Source organism: Polypterus senegalus, chromosome 3 (genome assembly GCF_016835505.1).
Source record: "Polypterus senegalus isolate Bchr_013 chromosome 3, ASM1683550v1, whole genome shotgun sequence".
Classification (NCBI taxonomy): domain Eukaryota; kingdom Metazoa; phylum Chordata; class Cladistia; order Polypteriformes; family Polypteridae; genus Polypterus; species Polypterus senegalus.
In genome coordinates, this window is record NC_053156.1 from 111,031,714 (window position 1) to 111,052,416 (window position 20,703).

The 20,703-nt window shown below is 38.0% G+C and overlaps 1 protein-coding gene across 1 annotated transcript in view; it reads right to left on the minus strand.

The window, feature by feature from the left end:
* The window catches only part of mthfd1l (methylenetetrahydrofolate dehydrogenase (NADP+ dependent) 1 like), a 400,198-nt gene that overhangs the window by 111,232 nt on the left and 268,263 nt on the right, over positions 1 to 20,703 (minus strand). Inside the window, exons 22-24 of the mRNA XM_039747812.1 lie at positions 17,948 to 17,989; positions 16,969 to 17,069; positions 16,673 to 16,850 (exon numbers count right to left, since the gene is read on the minus strand). Coding sequence (XP_039603746.1) covers positions 16,673 to 16,850; positions 16,969 to 17,069; positions 17,948 to 17,989 — 321 coding nt within the window. The remainder of the gene's footprint in view (positions 1 to 16,672; positions 16,851 to 16,968; positions 17,070 to 17,947; positions 17,990 to 20,703) is intronic.

The window sequence follows — 20,703 nt, forward strand, 5'->3', positions numbered from 1 at the left end:
ATGAAAATTGCATAATTAGATCTGGACCTCTCTCTCTCTCTCTCTCTCTCTCTCTCTCTCTCTCTCTCTATATATATATATATATATATATATATATATATATGCATAAAATATGTGTACTTCTTAAACTTCATCAACTGTGATTGATTTTAATGATGGAAAACGTAAAGGTGTTTGCAAAAAATAAAATATTCCAGCCAAATATAGACTATATATTAAAGACAGGAAAAAGAGTGCATAGTAAGTCAATTTTAAAATCCACTCTGCAGCTGACTGAATATATGCACTGCTTTCAACTCTGTAAAAGTTAAAAAGTAATGTGACAGGGCCTTGTAGAAAAACAACTGAGGTCATATATTGAGGGGTGTACACAGTACAAGAATAAACACATAAAAATTTAAATTCCAGAAAAGGTACATTTGCTATTCATTTGGAGTAAATGGATTATTTCTATAATATGTTTTTGGTTAATTTAAGCTTATTTAGACAGTGTGTTGAAAGCTCCCCAATGAATGCTTCCATATGGGCCTTAAGCAATGAGTAATATGAAACTAATTAAGAAGAGCCCAAAGAGTATGAATTTACAGTATTTCTGGTAAACTGCCAAACTGTTTGACCTTTGTGATCCTTACTGTGCAGCAACAAGACAAGCAGTCTGGATTTCTGATTAGACAAGGAAGCTTCCAGAGAATTGTATGCTCTCTTTCCACTAAAGCCTTCCATGCAGAGTACACTGAAATCATTATCTTTGGAAGTGCCAAAAATGTATTGAAATAAAGCTTGGTTTTTCTTTACTTAGGATTTACCATAATGTATACCAAAATGTCTATATTTATTCACAGAAAAATGTAAAAGTGAAATCTTCCAACCATCAACTCATTATAAAGTCCTGTTAAAAATTCCAAGTGCCCCAATTTACAGTGACAGCTTCATGCAGAGTACAGGAGCCATCCTTAGATTGGGCACTTTACAGGTCACACACATTCATACCGGGTGAACATACAGTAGGTATTAACATAACATATATATCTTTGGAAATTGGCATAAAAACTGGAGAAGGAGAAAAATCACACAGAATTACTGCCAGTCAAATGGAAATAGAATAGTTTGTTTGTTTGTTTTTTGAAAACATGGTGCTTGGCGAAGCTCTTAAAGTGACAATGAAAGCACAAAATAAAATATTTAGATTTTTTTTTTGTATATCCTGGACATGGAAGGGGACAGATTATTTGCTGCAACACCACCAAATCCAAGCTACTGTACAGATTTCTTAATATTTGGTCATATTGTGTGTTTTCCTAAATCATGCTTAAACATTTAATGTTTTTTTGTTTGCAATGTTCTTTATTATGTTTTTTTTGTTTTTCTATACATTTTTATTTCTTCTTGTTTTAGACTTATTTTATTTTGTGATTATTATGTTTTAATGTTGATAATCTAAGTGAGTATAAGTAAATTGCTTTGCAGGTACTATGAAAAAAAGCCTTTTCTAAACAAGCCAAATGAAAAGATTTTAAATGAACAAAGACAAGTCAACTCATTTTGACTCAGTTTATCAAGCTGCCCTATTGGACATCCTGAGACTTCACAGGATCCCCACAACATTGCTGGATATAATGGCTGGCCAGTACACTGGTACTATGAGTGCTGTGCAGTGTGGAGGCAGAATCTTTACATTTTTCCCAGTTGATTCTGGGGTTTGTCAGGGGTGTGTTTTTGCTCCTACTCTATTCAATGCTTACATGGACTGAATATTGGATAAGGCCGTGGGGAGCAGTGGCTGTGGGGCATGTATTGGTGAAGAAAGATTCACTGATCTTGACCTTGCTGAAGATGTTGTGATCTTTATGGAGTAAAAGGAGGCTCTGATCAGGGCTCTCAAGAGACCAAGCGAGTAGTCTGGGCTTGCAAGTGTCCTGGATAAAAACCAAGATCCAGGCATTTAATGAGGTCTTGGACACATCCATCACCAGTGTGTTTGTCTGCAGAAAGAGTATCGACCTCATCAAGAGTTTTATTGACCTTGGCAGTGACATTCTCTGGTGACTCTTCCTATGACGTCAGGGGACAGACTGGGAGAGCATGGGGGGTTATGAGGTCTCTGGAAAGAGCTGTGTGGTGCACCCGATATTTATGCAAAAGGAAGAAAGTCCAAGAGTTAATGACATAAAAGAGCCCTTTAGAGTCCTGGTGCTTCCTGTCTTGCTATATGGTTGCGAAACATGGATGCTATCCAGTGACCTGAGACGAAGACTGGACACCTTCGGTACTTTGTCACTTCGTAGAATCCTTGGGTACTGCTGCTTTGACTTTGTGTCAAATGAGTGGTTGCTCATGGAGTCCCGAATGAGGCAGATTACCTGTATTGCGTGATTACCTGAGGGTGAACAACCTCACAGGATCCTCATTGTTGAGGACCCGGGCGGCTAGACCTGGCCAAGAGGATGCCCACATATCACCTGCAGTAGGTAGATGGTTATTTCCAGAAGGTGGGACTGGACCACATGTCTGCCTGGATGGTTGCCAACCAGGACCCTGAGCTGTTTTGTCGTGTGGTGGGTGTGGCAACACACTGTGCCATGCATTCTCCCCAGCCAGTCAAAGACAAGTAAATCCCACACACTGTACATCTGCGTAAGATCGTCATGCTCTGCTAGTGTGAATGTGAGCTTTTTATAGGTGCTGCAGTTTGCTATTACAGGATAGCCCAAAGACAAATATGTGAGTTTAACTGCCGACTCTAAGCTGCCCAGGTAAGACTGAGAGAAGGTTTGTGCACAAACATACTCTGGAATGTACAGCTCTCTAATACTTGGCTGATCCTTGCCTTACATCCAAAGCTTTTGGTACAGGCTGAATAGACTGATTAATGCTAAAAGTGATTACCAAAAATAGATGGATGGATATATACTGGAAGATTCCATTCCTGTTTGATAATGGCTATCTAAGGGGAGATATTATTATAGAGTGAAAAGTGATCATTATATGGTAACTGATTATTCCTTCATTGAGCTCAACATACAATAAGGTGAATATTTCAAGATTTAAGAATTCACAATATCAATATCTGATAATGCCTTGGAATCATGATTACTAGATGACTCTTTTATCATGGATTTATCTGAGCATTATTTCCAACTAAAACATTCTGTGATGGCACCTAAATGTGCCTAAAGATGTCTTATGTAGCAACTTCCTTTAGCTGATGCATACTAAGAAAGCCCTTCACTACATAGTAAAAACTCTATCTACAGAAACAGTTTTTAATGGTAAATGCATGATTAGAATTATAATCTGCATTTTGTAAGAATGTATTTTCTGCTTTTGCTGCCTAAAACATTATGCCACAACATCAATTTATGACTAGGATGCTTTAAGTGGTCATAAAGGACATATTACATTACCTACCAATGCAGTCACTATTTTAGAGAATTACTCAATATCTCAAAAGAGTATGGAAATGAAAAAACATAATCGAGAAATTATTAATATGTGACAAATGCCTTTATCCAAAGTTATGTATAAGATCACAGTACACTAAAATTGTTTATGTGTATTTTTTCCAATTCAAGTACAGTTTACTTAATTTGATCAGGGTCTCAAATCACGTCAGAGCTGGGAACTAAAGATGCAAAACCTATAAGTTATTTTATTTAAGCATTAAACTGCTCTAGAATCTTTCTTTAACATCACAGATACAAAGCTATAATCGGTTAAGGTGAATGACACAGAATATTAGAAGCCGAGTTATACTATACATTTTTGAATTAGTTACTCAACACTGTGGTTAAAAGTAGCACTCTGGAGAATTTTAAATCTTGTCTTAATGTTATTATTGAAGCACTAGGTGCAAAGAAATCACTGAGTAATATTGTATTAAATGGCCCATTCTTGTCAAAATAGTTTCAAAGTACTTTATATGTAAACAATTCTAAACCTCATGCACCCTGTCTTGAATAAACATTAGTCCAGTTGTAAATTTGCCTGTCACCAACTCCCTTAGTACTTACAGTGACTTATGAAAATATTCACATCTTTAAACATTTCCCATCTAATGCCAACTAAAAATACACTTCAGAATTAATTAAAATTGGATTCTGAGAACTATACATTGTCATTGGGACACACCAATGAAATAGTCAAAATGTTACCCTGAATAAAAAAAAATAAACAGTGATTGTACAAGTTTTCACACATTACACAGTACGTTCGGTAAGGTCCTGAAAATTCTTGAGTTGAGTGCTTTTGAGTTAGTTCAAGAATTGCAGGGAAATTAACCTGGCAATAGCCCTCTCAGAAACCTAGCTCATTTTCAAGGAAATGTCTGTGATGATATAGTGTATTTGTGAACAAAGTCAGGAAATGACCAAATAAAGCATCTAAGATGTTCTGGCACTACGAAATTCAAACCAATTAGGCTTTGAAGATATTTAGCTCTTATCTAAGATTAGCATTTTAGACATTATGTATAAATTGGAAATAAAGATTTTGAAATGAGGTACCTACTCACCATCCATACCCATTTACCATATGCAATTACGTACACCCTACTTTTTAGCTCTTGCCTTCCACTAACAAAAGGGCCAGCATTCTGATATGTTGAAGCTGCTGTGAAGCTGTGATGAGCAGGAAGCATGTCTGGTGGAAACTGTAAAAATCTTTACAGATTTGTATTTATTTGGCTCTGCTGTTTGTCAGATTCCTATCCATGGTGCTGTGTATTGTCTATGGCTTTATGATTCAAATGTACAGTTCAAAGTAATAAATAAAATAATTTAAATATAACCAAATCAACACTTGACTATCGCTGTTCACCGAGTCATTTTCATTCGGAAAAAATACAATTCAGAACTGCAATAAGAGGTTGTAGATGTTTTGTGTGGCAGACAGCTTCATATGTGAACACAATGAAGTCAGGAAATTAACAATTCCTCCGGTTACACATGGACAAGTGAATCTCAATAAACTATTAAGATGGTTAACATTCGAATATTATGGGTCACACGTGTGAATGGGGTATTTCAGAGAAGCAACTTTAGCAGAAATATGACCTACAATTTGTAGTATTCATATGTCAACAATGGCAAAAAAATCCAAAACCTTTATATGTAATTGTGTGTGTGTGTGTATATATAATTTGGTCCTGGTCAAGACAATCTCCTGAACTCCAAACTGAATGTCAGAATGGGAAAGAAAGGTGATTTAAGCAATTTTGAGCGTGGCATGGTTGTTGGTGCCAGACGGGCCGGTCTGAGTATTTCACAATCTGCTCAGTTACTGGGATTTTCACGCACTACCATTTCTAGGGTTTACAAAGGGAAAAACATCCAGTATGTGGGTCGAAAATGCCTTGTTGATGCTAGAGGTCAGAGGAGAATGGGCCGACTGATTCAAGCTGATAGAAGAGCAACTTTGACTGAAATAACCACTCGTTACAACCGAGGTATGCAGCAAAGCATTTGTGAAGCCACAACACGCACAACCTTGAGGCGGATGGGCTACAACAGTAGAATACCCCACCGGGTACCACTCATCTCCACTAAAAATAGGAAAAAGAGGCTACAATTTGCACAAGCTCACCAAAAATGGACAGTTGAAGACTGGAAAAATGTTGCCTGGTCTGATGAGTCTCAATTTCTGTTGAGACATTCAAACGGTAGAGTCAGAATTTGGCGTAAACAGAATGAGAACATGGATCCATCATGCCTTGTTCCCACTGTGCAGGCTGCTGGTGGTGGTGTAATGGTGTGGGGGATGTTTTCTTGGCACACTTTAGGCCCCTTAATGCCAATTGGGCATCGTTTAAATGCCAAGGGCTACCTGAGCATTGTTTCTGACCATGTCCATCGCTTCATGAACACCATGTACCCATCCTCTGATGGCTACTTCCAGCAGGATAATGCACCATGTCACAAAGCTCGAATCATTTCAAATTGGTTTCTTGAACATGACAATGAGTTCACTGTACTAAAATGGCCCCCACAGTCACCAGATCTCAACCCAGTAGAGCATCTTTGGGATGTGATGGAACAGGAGCTTTGTGTCCTGGATGTGCATCCCACAAATCTCCATCAACTGCAAGATGCTATCCTATCAATATGGGCCAACATTTCTAAAGAATGCTTTCAGCACCTTGTTGAATCAATGCCACATAGAATTAAGGCAGTTCTGAAGGCGAAAGGGGGTCAAACACCATATTAGTATGGTCCTAATAATCCTTTAGATGTGTGTGTGTATATATATATATATATATATATATATATATATATATATATATATATATATATATATATATATATATATATATATATATATACACACATATATATATATATAGGGGTCCTCGGATTACGACACAGTTCCGTTCATACAACAGTGATGTAACCCGAATTTTGGTGTAAGTCGAAACACAACCTAGCCTAAGTCATTTACCTATCTTAACACATTTGCAAAATCATAATCTAGAACATAAAAACACAACTAAGCCACAGAAAAAGGAAAAGGATATAAATATACTGCACTGTACACTGTACTGTAGTAACAGAAAAAATGAGTGGAAAAAAAAAAAACCTTACCTTTATTCCTTTTTGCGTCTCAATTTTTTAAAAAGTTTTTATGGGGGAGTGAGTGTTGTAAACTCGAAACGTTGTATGTCGAGACATTGTAACCCGAGGACACCCTGTATATATACAGTAAATAATGTTACATTATATGTATGCTGTTATATTTTTAATGTATTTTTGGTTGGTATTTTTACTATCTCTTTTCTAAACATGCAAGTAAGAATTTCATTGTAGTTTGTACATGTGACAATGAAGTTGGTGATAAATTTCTTTCCACAATATTTCCATCGCACTTATGAATATGCTTTGACAAAGCCGCTCTAAACCATTCATCTACCTTTTCCCAGACATTGCTGATTATTTCTTTTGCTTAGTACTTATGATCATTATCATCTTGTAAGGTGAATCTTCACCACACACCCTGGTGCAGTGTTTCATTTCTGGCCCAAAATAAGTCTTTGCATTGACACTATAAAGGTCTGTTTTGGTTTCATAATACCACACATTTGTCTAAAGTTGGTTTTAAAAAATTATAATCGTAATAATATATGATTTCTGTCATTCAGTAGTTGTTTTATTCTTGCCAACCTTCCATACAGGTCATGGCTATGCACTAAATCAATTGTGAAAAAGTACAAAATTATTGGGCTTGCCTAGTCTTCTTCAGACAGCTTGACAGTACACTTAGAGTAGTCATAGACGTCACAATGGCCTAACTTTGCTGTTTATACATCCCATGGATTTTAGTTATAGCAGTACTTCCAGGCTGAAGTAGTGTCCTGGTGCTGTCAAACTTTTTACTTGATGATGGACCTTGTAATGTTCAAGGCCACTTAAAAAGATGAAGAAAATGTTCTACCTCCTTCACTCGTTCCCATCCTTTTTGTTTTCAAGTCAGAGTTAATTTAGCTGCTACTTATTGTATTGTCTGTTCAATGAAAAGATTCAGCTGGATTCTCAATTATTTAAATCTGATGAAATTCTATAACTGGAAAAATGTCTGATTTTATTTTTATTACCTTTCGTCTCAATGAATCAGCTTTACAAACTGACCAGTTTTAAGTTTGCAATGACAATTCATTGTTAGAATATGAAAATAGAGAAAATATAGAAATGAAAACAAAATGCACAAAAATTATCTTTCTTTTTTATGTCATTATGTAATGAACAGTATGAAGATGCAAAACAATTCAAGCAAAATTAACAAACATGCTTTGAGAAACTGAATGAAGAGGAATATCATATCAGTCAGCATTGCACTGAATTCCAAACTGTAAGACTGCAAGTCTGCAGTGTGCTTCAGCAAGTCGCTTAACCTGCACACGCTAATAATAGTCTCTTGAAATGACTGATTGGCTTGCTAGGTGAGGTGGCAGCACCAAGTTTAAAAATATAGTGGCAATAAAACGTGTAATGTATTAGATCATCAGAAGATTGATGGACTTTTGCATTTACAGTACAATTTAAAGTACCAATAATGAATTATTGAGAATACCTGTACATGTTTTCCTTGAACTGTTTACTTAAAGCGTGAACAAAGAAATCACTTTAGAATTACTTTAGTTTATAAATGATGTAACAATGCCCCAGATCATCTGGCATCTGCATGTTCCACTGACTAAAAATTTATATCTTAGAATATATTAACATATTTTGTTAATGCAAAATGCAATTTGGAAGATCAATTATTGAAGATAATCAAGAATCTTAATTATATAAATCTTAGCAACGTTTGTCATTGGAAAGTCACAATAGCTCGGTTTTGAAACAGACCTGCTCTGGAAACTAAACTAGAGACACAGTTTGTGCTTCAACAGGACAATCATCTAAAGAAAACTGCCAAAGTAACAGCAGTTTCTCATGAAAAAGCAGATGAGTGGCATGGCCAAGTCAAGGCCCTGATCTTGATACTTAAAAAAATTTGTGGCAAAGCATCAACATTGCTTTCCAACAATGTCCCACATAGCTAAAGAATTTTTGGAAGAAAGAAACAGCAAATATTGCTTCATCACAATGGACACAGTTACTAGAAAATCATCACAATACATTACTGACGGATGTAGCTGCCAGATGTTTTTAAATAAATTGCTGGCCCAGGGGGATACATATTTCAAAATAATTTAATTTTACTTTCATTTTTATTGTTTTCTATACTTCTTTCTATTTTGGATGAGATCTGTGAACAACAATATGTGACTAGCAAATACAATTTCCAATTCTTATGTATTAAAATTTGAGGCGGGTGCTGAGGGTTATGAAAAAATTACAATTATGCTTAATTTTAGAATTAACAGGGTTATTATCATCGTTATAATTCAGTGAAAATGAACTGAAGGCTTGGTTGCTATTTTCTGCACACGGCCCTACTAGAAGCAAGTTCATAAATGTGACTGAAGGAAGTAAATAATATAGTTTGACTTATTTATATGACTGTAATTAATGTAATGTTTTAATTATTATAATTTTTTTCTTATTTATTATTATAGAAAGAGAGTAAAAATTCAGTGTGAATATCAAAGTAAAGCTAGCACAGCTATCCTGTATGTTCACTGAAAGATTTGGGGGCTTGCAAGCTGTGATTTTAATACAGGAAAAAAAAATAAATAAAAAACAATCTATGCAGTGGAGGGGTGTAAGAAAAGATCAATGTCATAAATGTTAGCTAATAATCAGACATAAAAAAAAAATTGGATCCTTCCTCAATGATGTCCACAAAAGAGTGCAGGAAATTAATTAACAAATGAACAAATGTTGATTACGTGCTTACCAAAAGTTATTATTTATTGCCAATTTGATACTTTGTTGCATTTACATTAAAAAAGAACAGTTAACTTATACATGTTGCACCTATATTCTGCACACTATAACATAAAAATGATTAAAAAGTGATACAAAATGACAAGGTAGTGATATATATATTTTCTGGCCTTATTTAAGTAATTAATGTGCTTATTTTGACTGCACTTAATGTACAGTATTAGAGTTACATATGATTCAACTTGCTAACTTGTTTTTGGAGCTGGGAAAAGTGCTAGCCTTGTGCAGTTCCACTGCATCTCATTTTTTGGCATGTGTACAACATACATACATATATATATATATATATATATATATATATATATATATATATATATATATATATATATATATATATATATATACATATATAGTAGATACCTTAGAGGATGATTGGGCGTCCCAGCCAGGATGCCATAATGGAAGGATATGCTAAACAGGGCAGTATCCTGTAGGGTCACCTTATGATCCCCATCCTGGGTACAAAAACTGGCAGGAGAGCACAGCAGGGGGTAGTTAATTCCCCACTTTAATAGGTGGCAGCGTCCCTCATATAGAGTCCCAGTTTGGACACCTGCAGTGTTGCATGGGAGTTGGAGTCTGGAGGAGTAGCCCTCTAGGGATCCCTGGCAGACAATAGATGGTGTTGCTAGTGGGGTGGGCTTTAATCTTCCTGGCTTTCTTATGACCCAGAAGAGCTTCCAACTTGTTATGCTGCATCACTGGTAGTACTCCTGGGTCCTTCAATAAAAGTGACTGCACTGGCTTATCCAGGTGAGTCAGAGCTTGGAGGAAGTAAAGCAACACTTAACTAGACAAGAGCACTGCAGTATAGTAAGGAAAGGAGACGAAAGTAGAGTAGAGACATCTTATTTTAGTGCTTGTGCTTACAAGGTCTGTAATAAACACCCTTTATTTGAACCCAGGACTGTGTTGGTATGTTCGTTTTTTGGAGTTTGGACCTCTGTGGCGTCCCCTATCCATCACTTCTTCTTTTTTTGGCTGCTCCTGTTAGGGATCGCCACAGCGGATCATCTTCTTCCATATCTTTCTGTCCTCTGCATCTTGTTCTGCTACACCCATCACCTGCATGTCCTCTTTCACCACATCCATAAACCTTCGCGTAGGCCTTCCTCTTTTCCTCTTCCCTGGCAGCTATATCCTTAGCATCCTTCTCCCAATATATCCAAAATCTCTCCTCTGCACATGTCCAAACCAATGCAATCTCTTTGTCTCCCAACCGTCTAACTTGAGCTGACCCTCTAATGTACTCATTTCTAATCCTGTTCATCCTCACTACGCTCAATGCAAATCTTAGCATCCTGAACTCTGCCACCTCCAGCTCTGTCTCCTGCTTTCTGGTCAATGCCACCGTCTCCAACCCATATAACACAGCTGGTCTCACTACCGTCCTGTAGACCTTACCTTTCACTCTTGTGGATATCCGTCTGTCACAAATTACTCCTGACACTCTTCTCCACCCATTCCACCACTCTTTTTCACCTCTCTTCCACAATGCCCATTACTCTGTACTTGTTGTACCTTAAGTATTTAAACTCATCCACCTTTGCCAAATCTGCTACCTGCATTCTCACCATTCCACTGACCTCCCTCTCATTTACACACATGTATTCTCTCTTGTTCTTACTGACCTTCATTCCTCTCCTCTCTAGAGCATATCTCCACCTGTGACAATGTGGGTTCTGGCTCCACGCTCCCATTGCTATACAGGAAGCTCTGAACCCAACACCGTCAGTAATGTCACCGATGAGCTAGTCAGTGTAGGCAATAACTGAGCAAGGGGATGGTACAACGTGCAAAAGTGCTTTTATTAAAATGAATTCAAAACAGTGTTCAATAAATAGTGCAGTTCAAAATTCAATAAATAATCCATAACAAAAACGTGGAGGTTAAAACAAACAACAATAGAAAAAAAACAATCCTTTAAAACCAGAGGTAAAATGTTCTTTCAGGAAGCAGTCTTTTAAAACAACGATAACAACAAGCCCGGTGCTTCTCTGTTAGCGTTAGCGTCTCACCTGCTTATCCCGTTTGGGCTTAGCAGCGGGCAAGACGCTCTCTGCAGCTGCCCTCTTCTGCGCACACACCTATGAGACTGGAGACATCCTGATCCCTGGCTTCAGTCTGGCACTCATCCCAGTCCCTGAGACTTAGTTTCCATCCAATGGCCAGGACGCACACAATGGGGACTCCACCACCAAGTCTCCCGACTTCCACTGCCTTTCCACAGCCTTCTGCGGCTCGTCGCCTTCCCCTGGTCACTCCCGCTACCTGGTCGCTCGGCGGGAGCAACATCAACTCAAACACCCGGGTGTCAGCCTAACACCCAGCTTCCTTGCAGCTGCCCGTGAGCACTCTTTCGCTCGCTCACCACACGGTCCGCGTGTCAGCCTGTCTCTCTCCTGCACCGCCTGCTTCCTCGCTCCCTGTAACCTCCGTTCTCTTCCTTTCTCGTTTTCTTCCTGATCTCCCTCGTTCTCTCGCATTCTTTTTCCTCATCCCCCGATCCAACTCGGGCTTCTTTTTTATAATGCGAGGGGCCATAGCAGCTGTAACAAATTAGCCATGGGAATAATCACGGATGTGGGCAGTTCCTCACCTGTGCACTTGGCGAGAAACGCCCACACCGCTGATCATCCCGCGGCTTGCCATGGCCCAACGCCCCTCGCTAAGCTGCCGCGAGAACGTTGATTATTTAAAACGAATGGCCTTTGCTCAGTAAGCTGTGGACCCGCTATACCACACCACCTCTCCAGGGTCTCCTCAACCTGCTCCCTACTATCGCTACAGATCACAATGTCACCAGCAAACATCATAGTCTATGGGGACTCCTATCTAATCTCATCTGTCAACCCTGTCCATCACCATTGCAAATAAGAAAGGGCTCAGAGCTAATGCCACTCCTACCGCAGACCTCACCAATGTCACACTTCCCTTGTACATATCCTGTACAACTATTACATACTTCTCTGCCACTCCCGACTTCCTCATACAGCTCCTCTCCAGGCACCATCATATGCTTTCTCTAGGTCCACAAAGACGCCATGCAACTCCTTCTGGCCTTGTCTAAACTTCTCCATCAACATCCACTGAGAAAACATTGCACTTGTGGTACTCTTTCTTGGCATGAAACCATACTGCTGCTCACTAATCATTACCTCATTTCTTAAACGAGCTTCCACTACTCTTTCCCATAACTTCATACTGTGGCTCATCAATTTTATTCCCCTGTAGTTTCTGCACTCCTGCACACCCCCCTTATTCTTAAATATTGGCCACAGTAAACTTCTTCTCCACTCCTCAGGCATCCTCTCACTTTCCAAGATTCCATTAAACAATCTGGTTAAAAACTCCACTGTCATCTTTCCTAAATAACTCCATGCTTCCATAGGTATGTCATCTGGACCAACAGCCTTTCCATTTTTCATCCTCTTCATAGCTGTCCTTACTTCCTCCTTGCTAATCCGTTGCACTTCCTGATTCACTATTTCCACATCATCCAATCTCTTCTCTCTCTCATTCTCTTCATTCATCCTCCTTTCAAAGTACTCTTTCCATCTGCTCAACACACTCTCCTCGCTTGTAAGTACGTTTCCATCTTTATCCTTTATCACCCTAACCTGCTGCACATCTTTCCCAGCTCAGTCCCTCTGTCTAGCCAATTGGTACAGATCCTTTTCTCCCTCCTCTCCAACCTGTTATACAACTCATTATACGCCTTATTTTTTTAGCCTTTGCCACCTCTCTCTTCACCTTGTGCCTTATCTCCTTGTACTCTTGTCTACCTTCTGCATCTCTCTGACTATCCCACTTCTTCTTTGCCATCAACGTCCTCTGTATACTCTCCTGCATTTCCTCATTCCACCACCAGGTTTCCCTTTCTTCCTTCCTCTTTACAGATTTCATGCCAAGCACCCTTCTTGCTGTCACCCTTACTACATCTGCTGTAGTTTCCCAGCTGTCTGGTAACTCTTCACTGCCACTCAGTGCCTGTCTCACCTTCTCCCTAAACTCAACCTTGCAGTCTTCCTTTTTCAACTTCCACCATTTGATCCTTGGCTCTGCCCTCACTCTCTTCTTGATCTCCAACCTCATCCTACAGACCACCATCCTATGCTGCTTAGCTACACTTTCCCCTGCCACCACTTTGCAGTCTTCAATCTCCTTCAGATCAACTCTTCTGCATAGGATGTAATCTACCTGTGTACATCTTCCTCCACTCTTGTACGTAACCCTATGTTCCTCCCTCTTCTTAAAATACGTATTCACCACAGCCATGTCCATCCTTTTGGCAAAATCCACTATCTTCTGACCTTCTTCATTCCTGTCCTTGACACCATATCTACCCATCACCTCCTCGTCTCCACTGTTCCCTTCACCAACATGCCCACTGAAATCCACTCCAATCACCACTTTCTGTCCCTTGGGTACACTGTTCATCACTTCATCCAACTCACTCCAAAAATCTTCTTTCTCACTCATTGCACACACAACTTGCGATGCCATATGCACTAACAACATTCATCATCACACCTCCAATTTCCAGCTTCATAATCATTACTTTGTGACTCTTTTCACCTCCAAAACACTCTTGACATACTGTTCCTTCAGAATAACCCCTACTCCATTTCTCCTCCCATCCACACCATGATAGAACAATTTGAATCCACCACCGATCCACCTGGCCTTATTCCCCTTCCATTTAATCTCTTGCACGCACAATATATTAACCTTCCTTCTCTCCATCATATCTGCTCTCTCCCCTTACCAGTCTTACTGCCAACATTCAAAGTTCCTACCCTCAGTTCCACTCTCTTTACTTTCCTCCTCTCCTCCTGCCTCCGGACACGTCTCCCCACCTTCTTCGGCTAACAGTAGCCCAATTTCCGCCAGCACCCTATTCGCTAACAGTATTGGTGGCAGTCGATGTTAACCTGGGGCTCGACCGATCCGGTATGGAAATTTGTGTTGTTGTCCGCAGTTTGATTAGGCAAAATTTTACACCGGATGCCCTTCCTGACGTAACTCTCCCAATTTATCCGGGCTTGGCACTGGCACAAAGAAACACACTGGTTTGTGCATCCCCTGTGGCTGGATTATTCTCTCTCTCTTTGTAAGCACAAAAACAAGATGTCTCTACTCCTCTTTTCGTTTACTTTCCTTACTCTGCTGCACTGCTCTTGTCTAGTTAAAAGTTGAAAGAAAAGTTGGTGGATGTCATTCTATTACAACATGCTTTCTAAGCAGTGAACGTTATATGTCCTGGACTGAAGGGGTCTCTGTGGCATTAATATTAAAGCTTTGTAGTCCTGAAATGAAAATGAGCAATACCAGGCTGAAAAGCAGCCAGTGAGAAAAGACTCCACTATATACCTGGTGAGTGCAGATACTGTATAAACAACTGGAGAGCTAAAGACATTGGACATCTTCTTCATTATATCCTAGGTGTTCACTGAGAATTTCAGTTTGGCAGAAAATACTGCAAGCAGTATTAAGAAAATTGACTAGGCTGAATAGTTTCTCTCCCAATTGGACACAGGGAGTGGTGCTGTAAGAATTATGTTTCTGGATTTCTCTAGCGCCTTCAACACCATCCAACCTCTGCTCCTTATAGACAAGCTGACTAAGAATGGAGTAGACTCACACCTGGTGGCATGGATCGTGGACTCTCTTACAGAAAGACCTCAATATGTGCGTCTTGGGAACTGCAGGTCTGACATTGTGGTCAGCAACACAGGGGCGCTGCAGGGGACTGTACTTTCTCCGGTCCTGTTCAATCTATATACATCAGACTTCCAATATGACTCTGAGTCCTGCCACGTGCAAAAGTTCGCTGATGACACTGCTATTGTGGGCTGCATCAGGAGTGGTCAGGAGGAGGAGTACAGGAAGCTAATCAAAGACTTTGTTAAATGGTGCGACTCAAGCCACTTACACCTTAACACCAGCAAGACCAAGGAGCTGGTGGTGGATTTTAGGAGGCCCAGGCCCCTCACGGACCCTGTGATCATCAGATGTGACTGTGTGTAGAGGGTGCAGACCTATAAATATCTGGGAGTGCAGCTGGATGACAAATTGGACTGGACTGCCAATACTGATGCTCTATGTAAGAAAGGTCAGAGCCAACTATACTTTCTTAGAAGGTTGGGGTCCTTCAACATCTGCAATAAGATGCTGCAGATGTTTTACCAGACGATTGTTGCAAGTGCCCTCTTCTACGCGGTGGTGTGCTGGGGAGGCAGCGTAAAGATGACAGCCTTTCAACTGGATTATTTTAAAAGAGTTTTCTATACAGTGAAACTAGCTGTTTTGTAGATGGGATCAACAATCCCACTGTGTCCTTGCAGTAAACACCATATGTTTAAAAAGAAACTGCACATTTCTCAAGTTCATAATACATATATGCAACCCCTTCACAGTGCAAAATTGTAATGAACAAGTATTCAGGTCAATAGATGGTACCTGACTTGTGTATCTTGCTGCAAATGTAGTTTCTAATTAAATGCAGCATCTTTAATAAAAGGTAACTTAATAAACCATAATGCAAAGACCAATCAATGTACTTTATGTTTGTTTTTGTGGAGATAATAATAACAGAAAAAGGTGAGAGTAAAACCACTGATCAGTGATAGTGTGTTTTAGAAACTGAGTATTGTAGCCATTTCTAAGCTTCAACTACATAAATGAACTAACTATTCCTTACAAAGTTTGCAGGATATCAACATTTTACCAATGATGCCCTGCCTCCCATCAATCATTCAGTATTTTTACCATACTGGTTGTTATTGTACAGTAAACAAAAAAGACAATCGTTGCTGGCAAAGTTTCTATCTTTTCGTTTCTATTTACATGTCTTGAGGTTCATTAAAAACATTACTTGAACCTTGGTTTCCATATTGCGTGACAAACTGTGAATTTTATGAAAAACTGAATTTGTATAATCTAAATGTGATGTAAATAAATTCTTAAACTTCAGTGTTGCTTAAGTAGCAAAGACAAACTGGAATAAATGTCAAAGCAAATCACAAACTATTTGACTGTAACCTAAGACATAAACATACATTGTGATGGTGGATAAGAGCTAAGAATGGTTTTAAGAATGTTTTGGATTTATTAAGTAAATAAGAGTAATAAAAGATTAACTGGAGCATAGCACAAAATATATTTTATGATAGTTCCAAATGATTGATCACAGATGGAATTTGACTAATTTACTTTTTCACTCAACCTTCCAAAATTCATTCCAGCATAAACCCCTAGAAAGGTATCATGGAAATGAAGTAACATCTCACCTGAAGATCATAAAGAAATCTGAATTGGCTCTGTTGCTGAGCTGCTTTTCTCACTGCCTCAGCCAATTCAATTGAGCCCTTTCCTCCTCTGGACCAATGGTAACAAGGCACAGCATCAAATGCCCCAGAGTCCTTAGCGATCTGACAAACGAGGTCAAGCTCTGTCTTGCTGTCTGTCCTGTTAGTGTGACAATAAAATACACGTAAATGTAGGATACCAATTTGAAAACTGGAAAATACAGAAATTAGTAGTCCAACAAATACATACATCAAACATCATAAAATACAAAACTTACTTGAATACATTAACAGCAACCACCACAGGAACCCCAAAGATATGAGCAATCTGGATTTGCTTTTGTAGGTTACAGCAACCATCAGCTGCTAGCTGGAGATTCTGGTAAAGTAAAATTATTGATATGAATTAAACAACTAATCTTTAATTTATATTATAAACACTTTATCAAAATACTCTATAGTCCATAAATCTTTCCACAAACTTCAAACTCAAGCAAAACACCTACAGTAACTATATTACTATGTCCCCTCAGCTTAAAGAAATACACAGGTGCTTGTTCATTAAGGTATCAAAAATCAGATCTTCAATATAGGGTTGGTAGACCTCCAGAAAAATGAGGGCATGTCCTCCATCCCACAGGCAAAGCTAAAAACCTGGAAAAAGGCTTATGAATGATGTACTGGCACCATTCCTCTCTGTCCAGATGCTCAAGATAATTTTTGTGTGTGCTATATTACAAATTATGTTATTTGATAGGCTTTTCTTTTAGTATTGAATTTATTATTTAACTCTGGTTTATTGACTTTTATTCTATTCAATGCTTTGAATATCCTGTATCTTTCAGTTTTAGTGTTCCATTCAGGAAACATTTTTATCCAATGTTACATATACCTCTTGTTTCTTTATGAGACTCTGTGAAGCACCTTGAGAATGGGAAAGGTGCTATATAAATCAAAATGTATTATTATTATTAAAAATACTATATGATTGCTGTAGTACAATCTGTCTAAATAACATGTGTCCTTTCAAGAATTGCGTACAAAGTGAAGCGTCTACAAATATATATGCTGGCCATGGCTAAAAGAAAGTATTATTCAAAATGTGGCTGAAGCCTGAGAAAGGGAGGGAGGGATTTTTTTTAACTGAACTGCATTTTAATTGCAATTTTATAAGCCACTGTTAAAATAATTTAAAAAGTGGCCACAGCTAGAAATTTGTACATGAGCATACACAAGAAATTTGTGCATATACATTACCTCTTCTGTATACTCCTTTGGTAAAGGTACTCCAGCAGTAACCTAGAAACCATTAAAACAAAGTCATTTTATGATCAAATATTTTACTTGAAAACAGAGTAGGTAACAAAAACAGAAAAACAGCTACAGTAACAGTATAAAAAATGTAAAAAAAATAAGTTTAACTTAAAACAAACCATTATGGTTCCTTGTCCAATTTTGCAACGTGTCAGTAATGTGTGTAACATGACTTGGCACTATTGTCTTTTGACATAAAATAATGTTAAATGTCCTTCACCCAACAAACATACTTTCTCAGACCTAATTAATTTAACTCTGAGTTGCAGGATAAGACCCTAATCTGAAATGCCTGGGACAATGAATATTCTGGATTTTGGAATATTTGTATATTTTACATATTTATTTATTCTTAAAACACACACATACACACTCTAGTCCATTCACTTTAAACCACCAGGGTTACGGGGAGACAACAAAAGAAACTGAGCAAAAGACTTCAGGTTTTCAGAAAATAAAAAGATAAAATAGTTGCTAACTTTCAGATCTCAGTACAACTAGGTAAATGAATCTTAATTATTAATTTGTGTTTTGTAATGAGAGCTGTTACAGATTAGGCAGAAAGACATGTAGACAACTGCAGCTACTTGACTCTACACATTAGAGAAGTGCTTCTGTCTGATACAAGATCTTTCTGTCATTTTGACTACTGCACCACTATATGCCATAACAAAAACAAATGGAATTTAGATAATCATTGTGGTCTATGGATATGCTAGGTGTTAAAATGCTGCAGCTATATTCTGGTATGGCATGTTTGTTTTACCACTTAGACAGTCAAATTAGGGATGCTCAGCCTGTACCAGTATCACAGGCAAGAAACATCCTGGACAAGGCACCAGTCCATTTCAGGGCACATACATGTGCACACCCACACTAAAACACACTGGCGCCAATTTAGAATCACCAATTAACCTAACATACAAGTCTTTGAGAATATGCAAAATAATAATCAGGCATGGGAACTGAACCCAGGAAGCTGGATCTGCAAGGCAGCAGTGCTAAAAACTGCACCCAAAATCATGTTTTTTAGAAAAAACATACAAGTGAGTGATCAATCAATACAAATATCAATGTATTAAATGTAAATCTTGGTAAATAATGTAAGAGCAATAATGTGTTTCATATTGACTGGAACATATGAACACCTTAGAACTTAAGTGATTTTGTACATTTTTGTATAAAGTGGTCACACAATCCAATTGTTTCTTTTTCAAATTTTAACAATCTCTATTCAAGATAGATCACACTAAAGGCTACATATAATCAGTACTTCATGGCGCTATCAAATTCTGAATTAGCAGTGTTTAACAGAAAGTTAGAAAGGACACAGTAGTTCCAAGACAGAAAGGGAAGTGTATGCCACTATTTTAAGCATTGTGTCACGTTATATTGTTTTATAAAGAGGAAACCCATCTCAGCTGGGCTCTTCCTGTAGTAATCACATAGTGTAACTCTATAATCCTCTGGACATGTCTGCTAACATCTAAAGCTCAGCAGGTATTGGCAATTGATAACAGAGGCTGAGACACACAGTACATCCTGCTGTCATCTAAATTATATATTAAGATTTTCAATAGCAGGAATACAAATAGTACCTGAAAACATATTTCTATTGCATTAAAAAAGGAAGTTATAAGACAAAAATAATCTTTCCTCAATATTTCTTGTTTTGTACAAGAAATTATATCCCAACTTAACATAAAATTCTAGTCCTACTGAATCCTATGGAGGGCTGCATAGGGGATGTAGTCTATCCTGGGTAGCACATGTGTGAAATACAAACCAACCACAGACAGGGCACCTTTCCAATGCAAAAAGCAGTCATGTCCAATAAAATTTACTCTCAGGTTTACACAGTACAATGAAATTCTCTCTTTGATTTCTCCCTTAGATGAATGATAGTAGATAATGGAATACAAGCACAGACATTGAAAACACATAATCATATATTAAATGCAACATCAGACAATATGCAATATATGAGAAACATACATGCATGCAGTTGTAAGTATGACTGGCTACTGAATAGTCTTATGACTTGTGGATATAAAGTGAATCTAGAGGCAAGAGTACTAATGATCCTTCTCACACCCTCACTCACACAAAGCCAATTTAGAATCGCAGGCGTATTTTGGATTGACTTTTTCCTATTACTGCAAAATTAATGTACAGTATCAAACCTAGCATCACCACTAGTGTAAGAGATTTTCTGTGGCAGAAACACTTTATAGCACTGTTGAAAAATTATGTAATTTACTTTAAAGTCTATTTTTATCAGACTTTTTATATTACAGTAAAAATCAACTTGGATTACAATACTGAAGATTGCAATGTTTATTATGTCTAAGGTGATGCTTAAAATACTAAAGTACCTCGGAGAAGGCCTTGTTCTAATTTTAATTGGTATTCATTAACCATTCACATATATAAACTCATAAAAATAAACTAAAACATTGTGTTGTAATACTTGTAAAACTAAATTTGGAATGTAAAAGGAGCAATCATTATTCATCAAGACAAACTAACTGGAAAAGTGCAGTATTAATAGAAAGGCAGACATTTCAGACATTCTGTCAGTTAATCCAGGTGAGACTGTGGAGATCAGATGGCTAAATCTGTGCTACAGATAGTAGTGTACAACAAAGAAGTACAGGTTTACAGAGCAGTAAACCATTAATTTGCTTTTGGAAAGGATG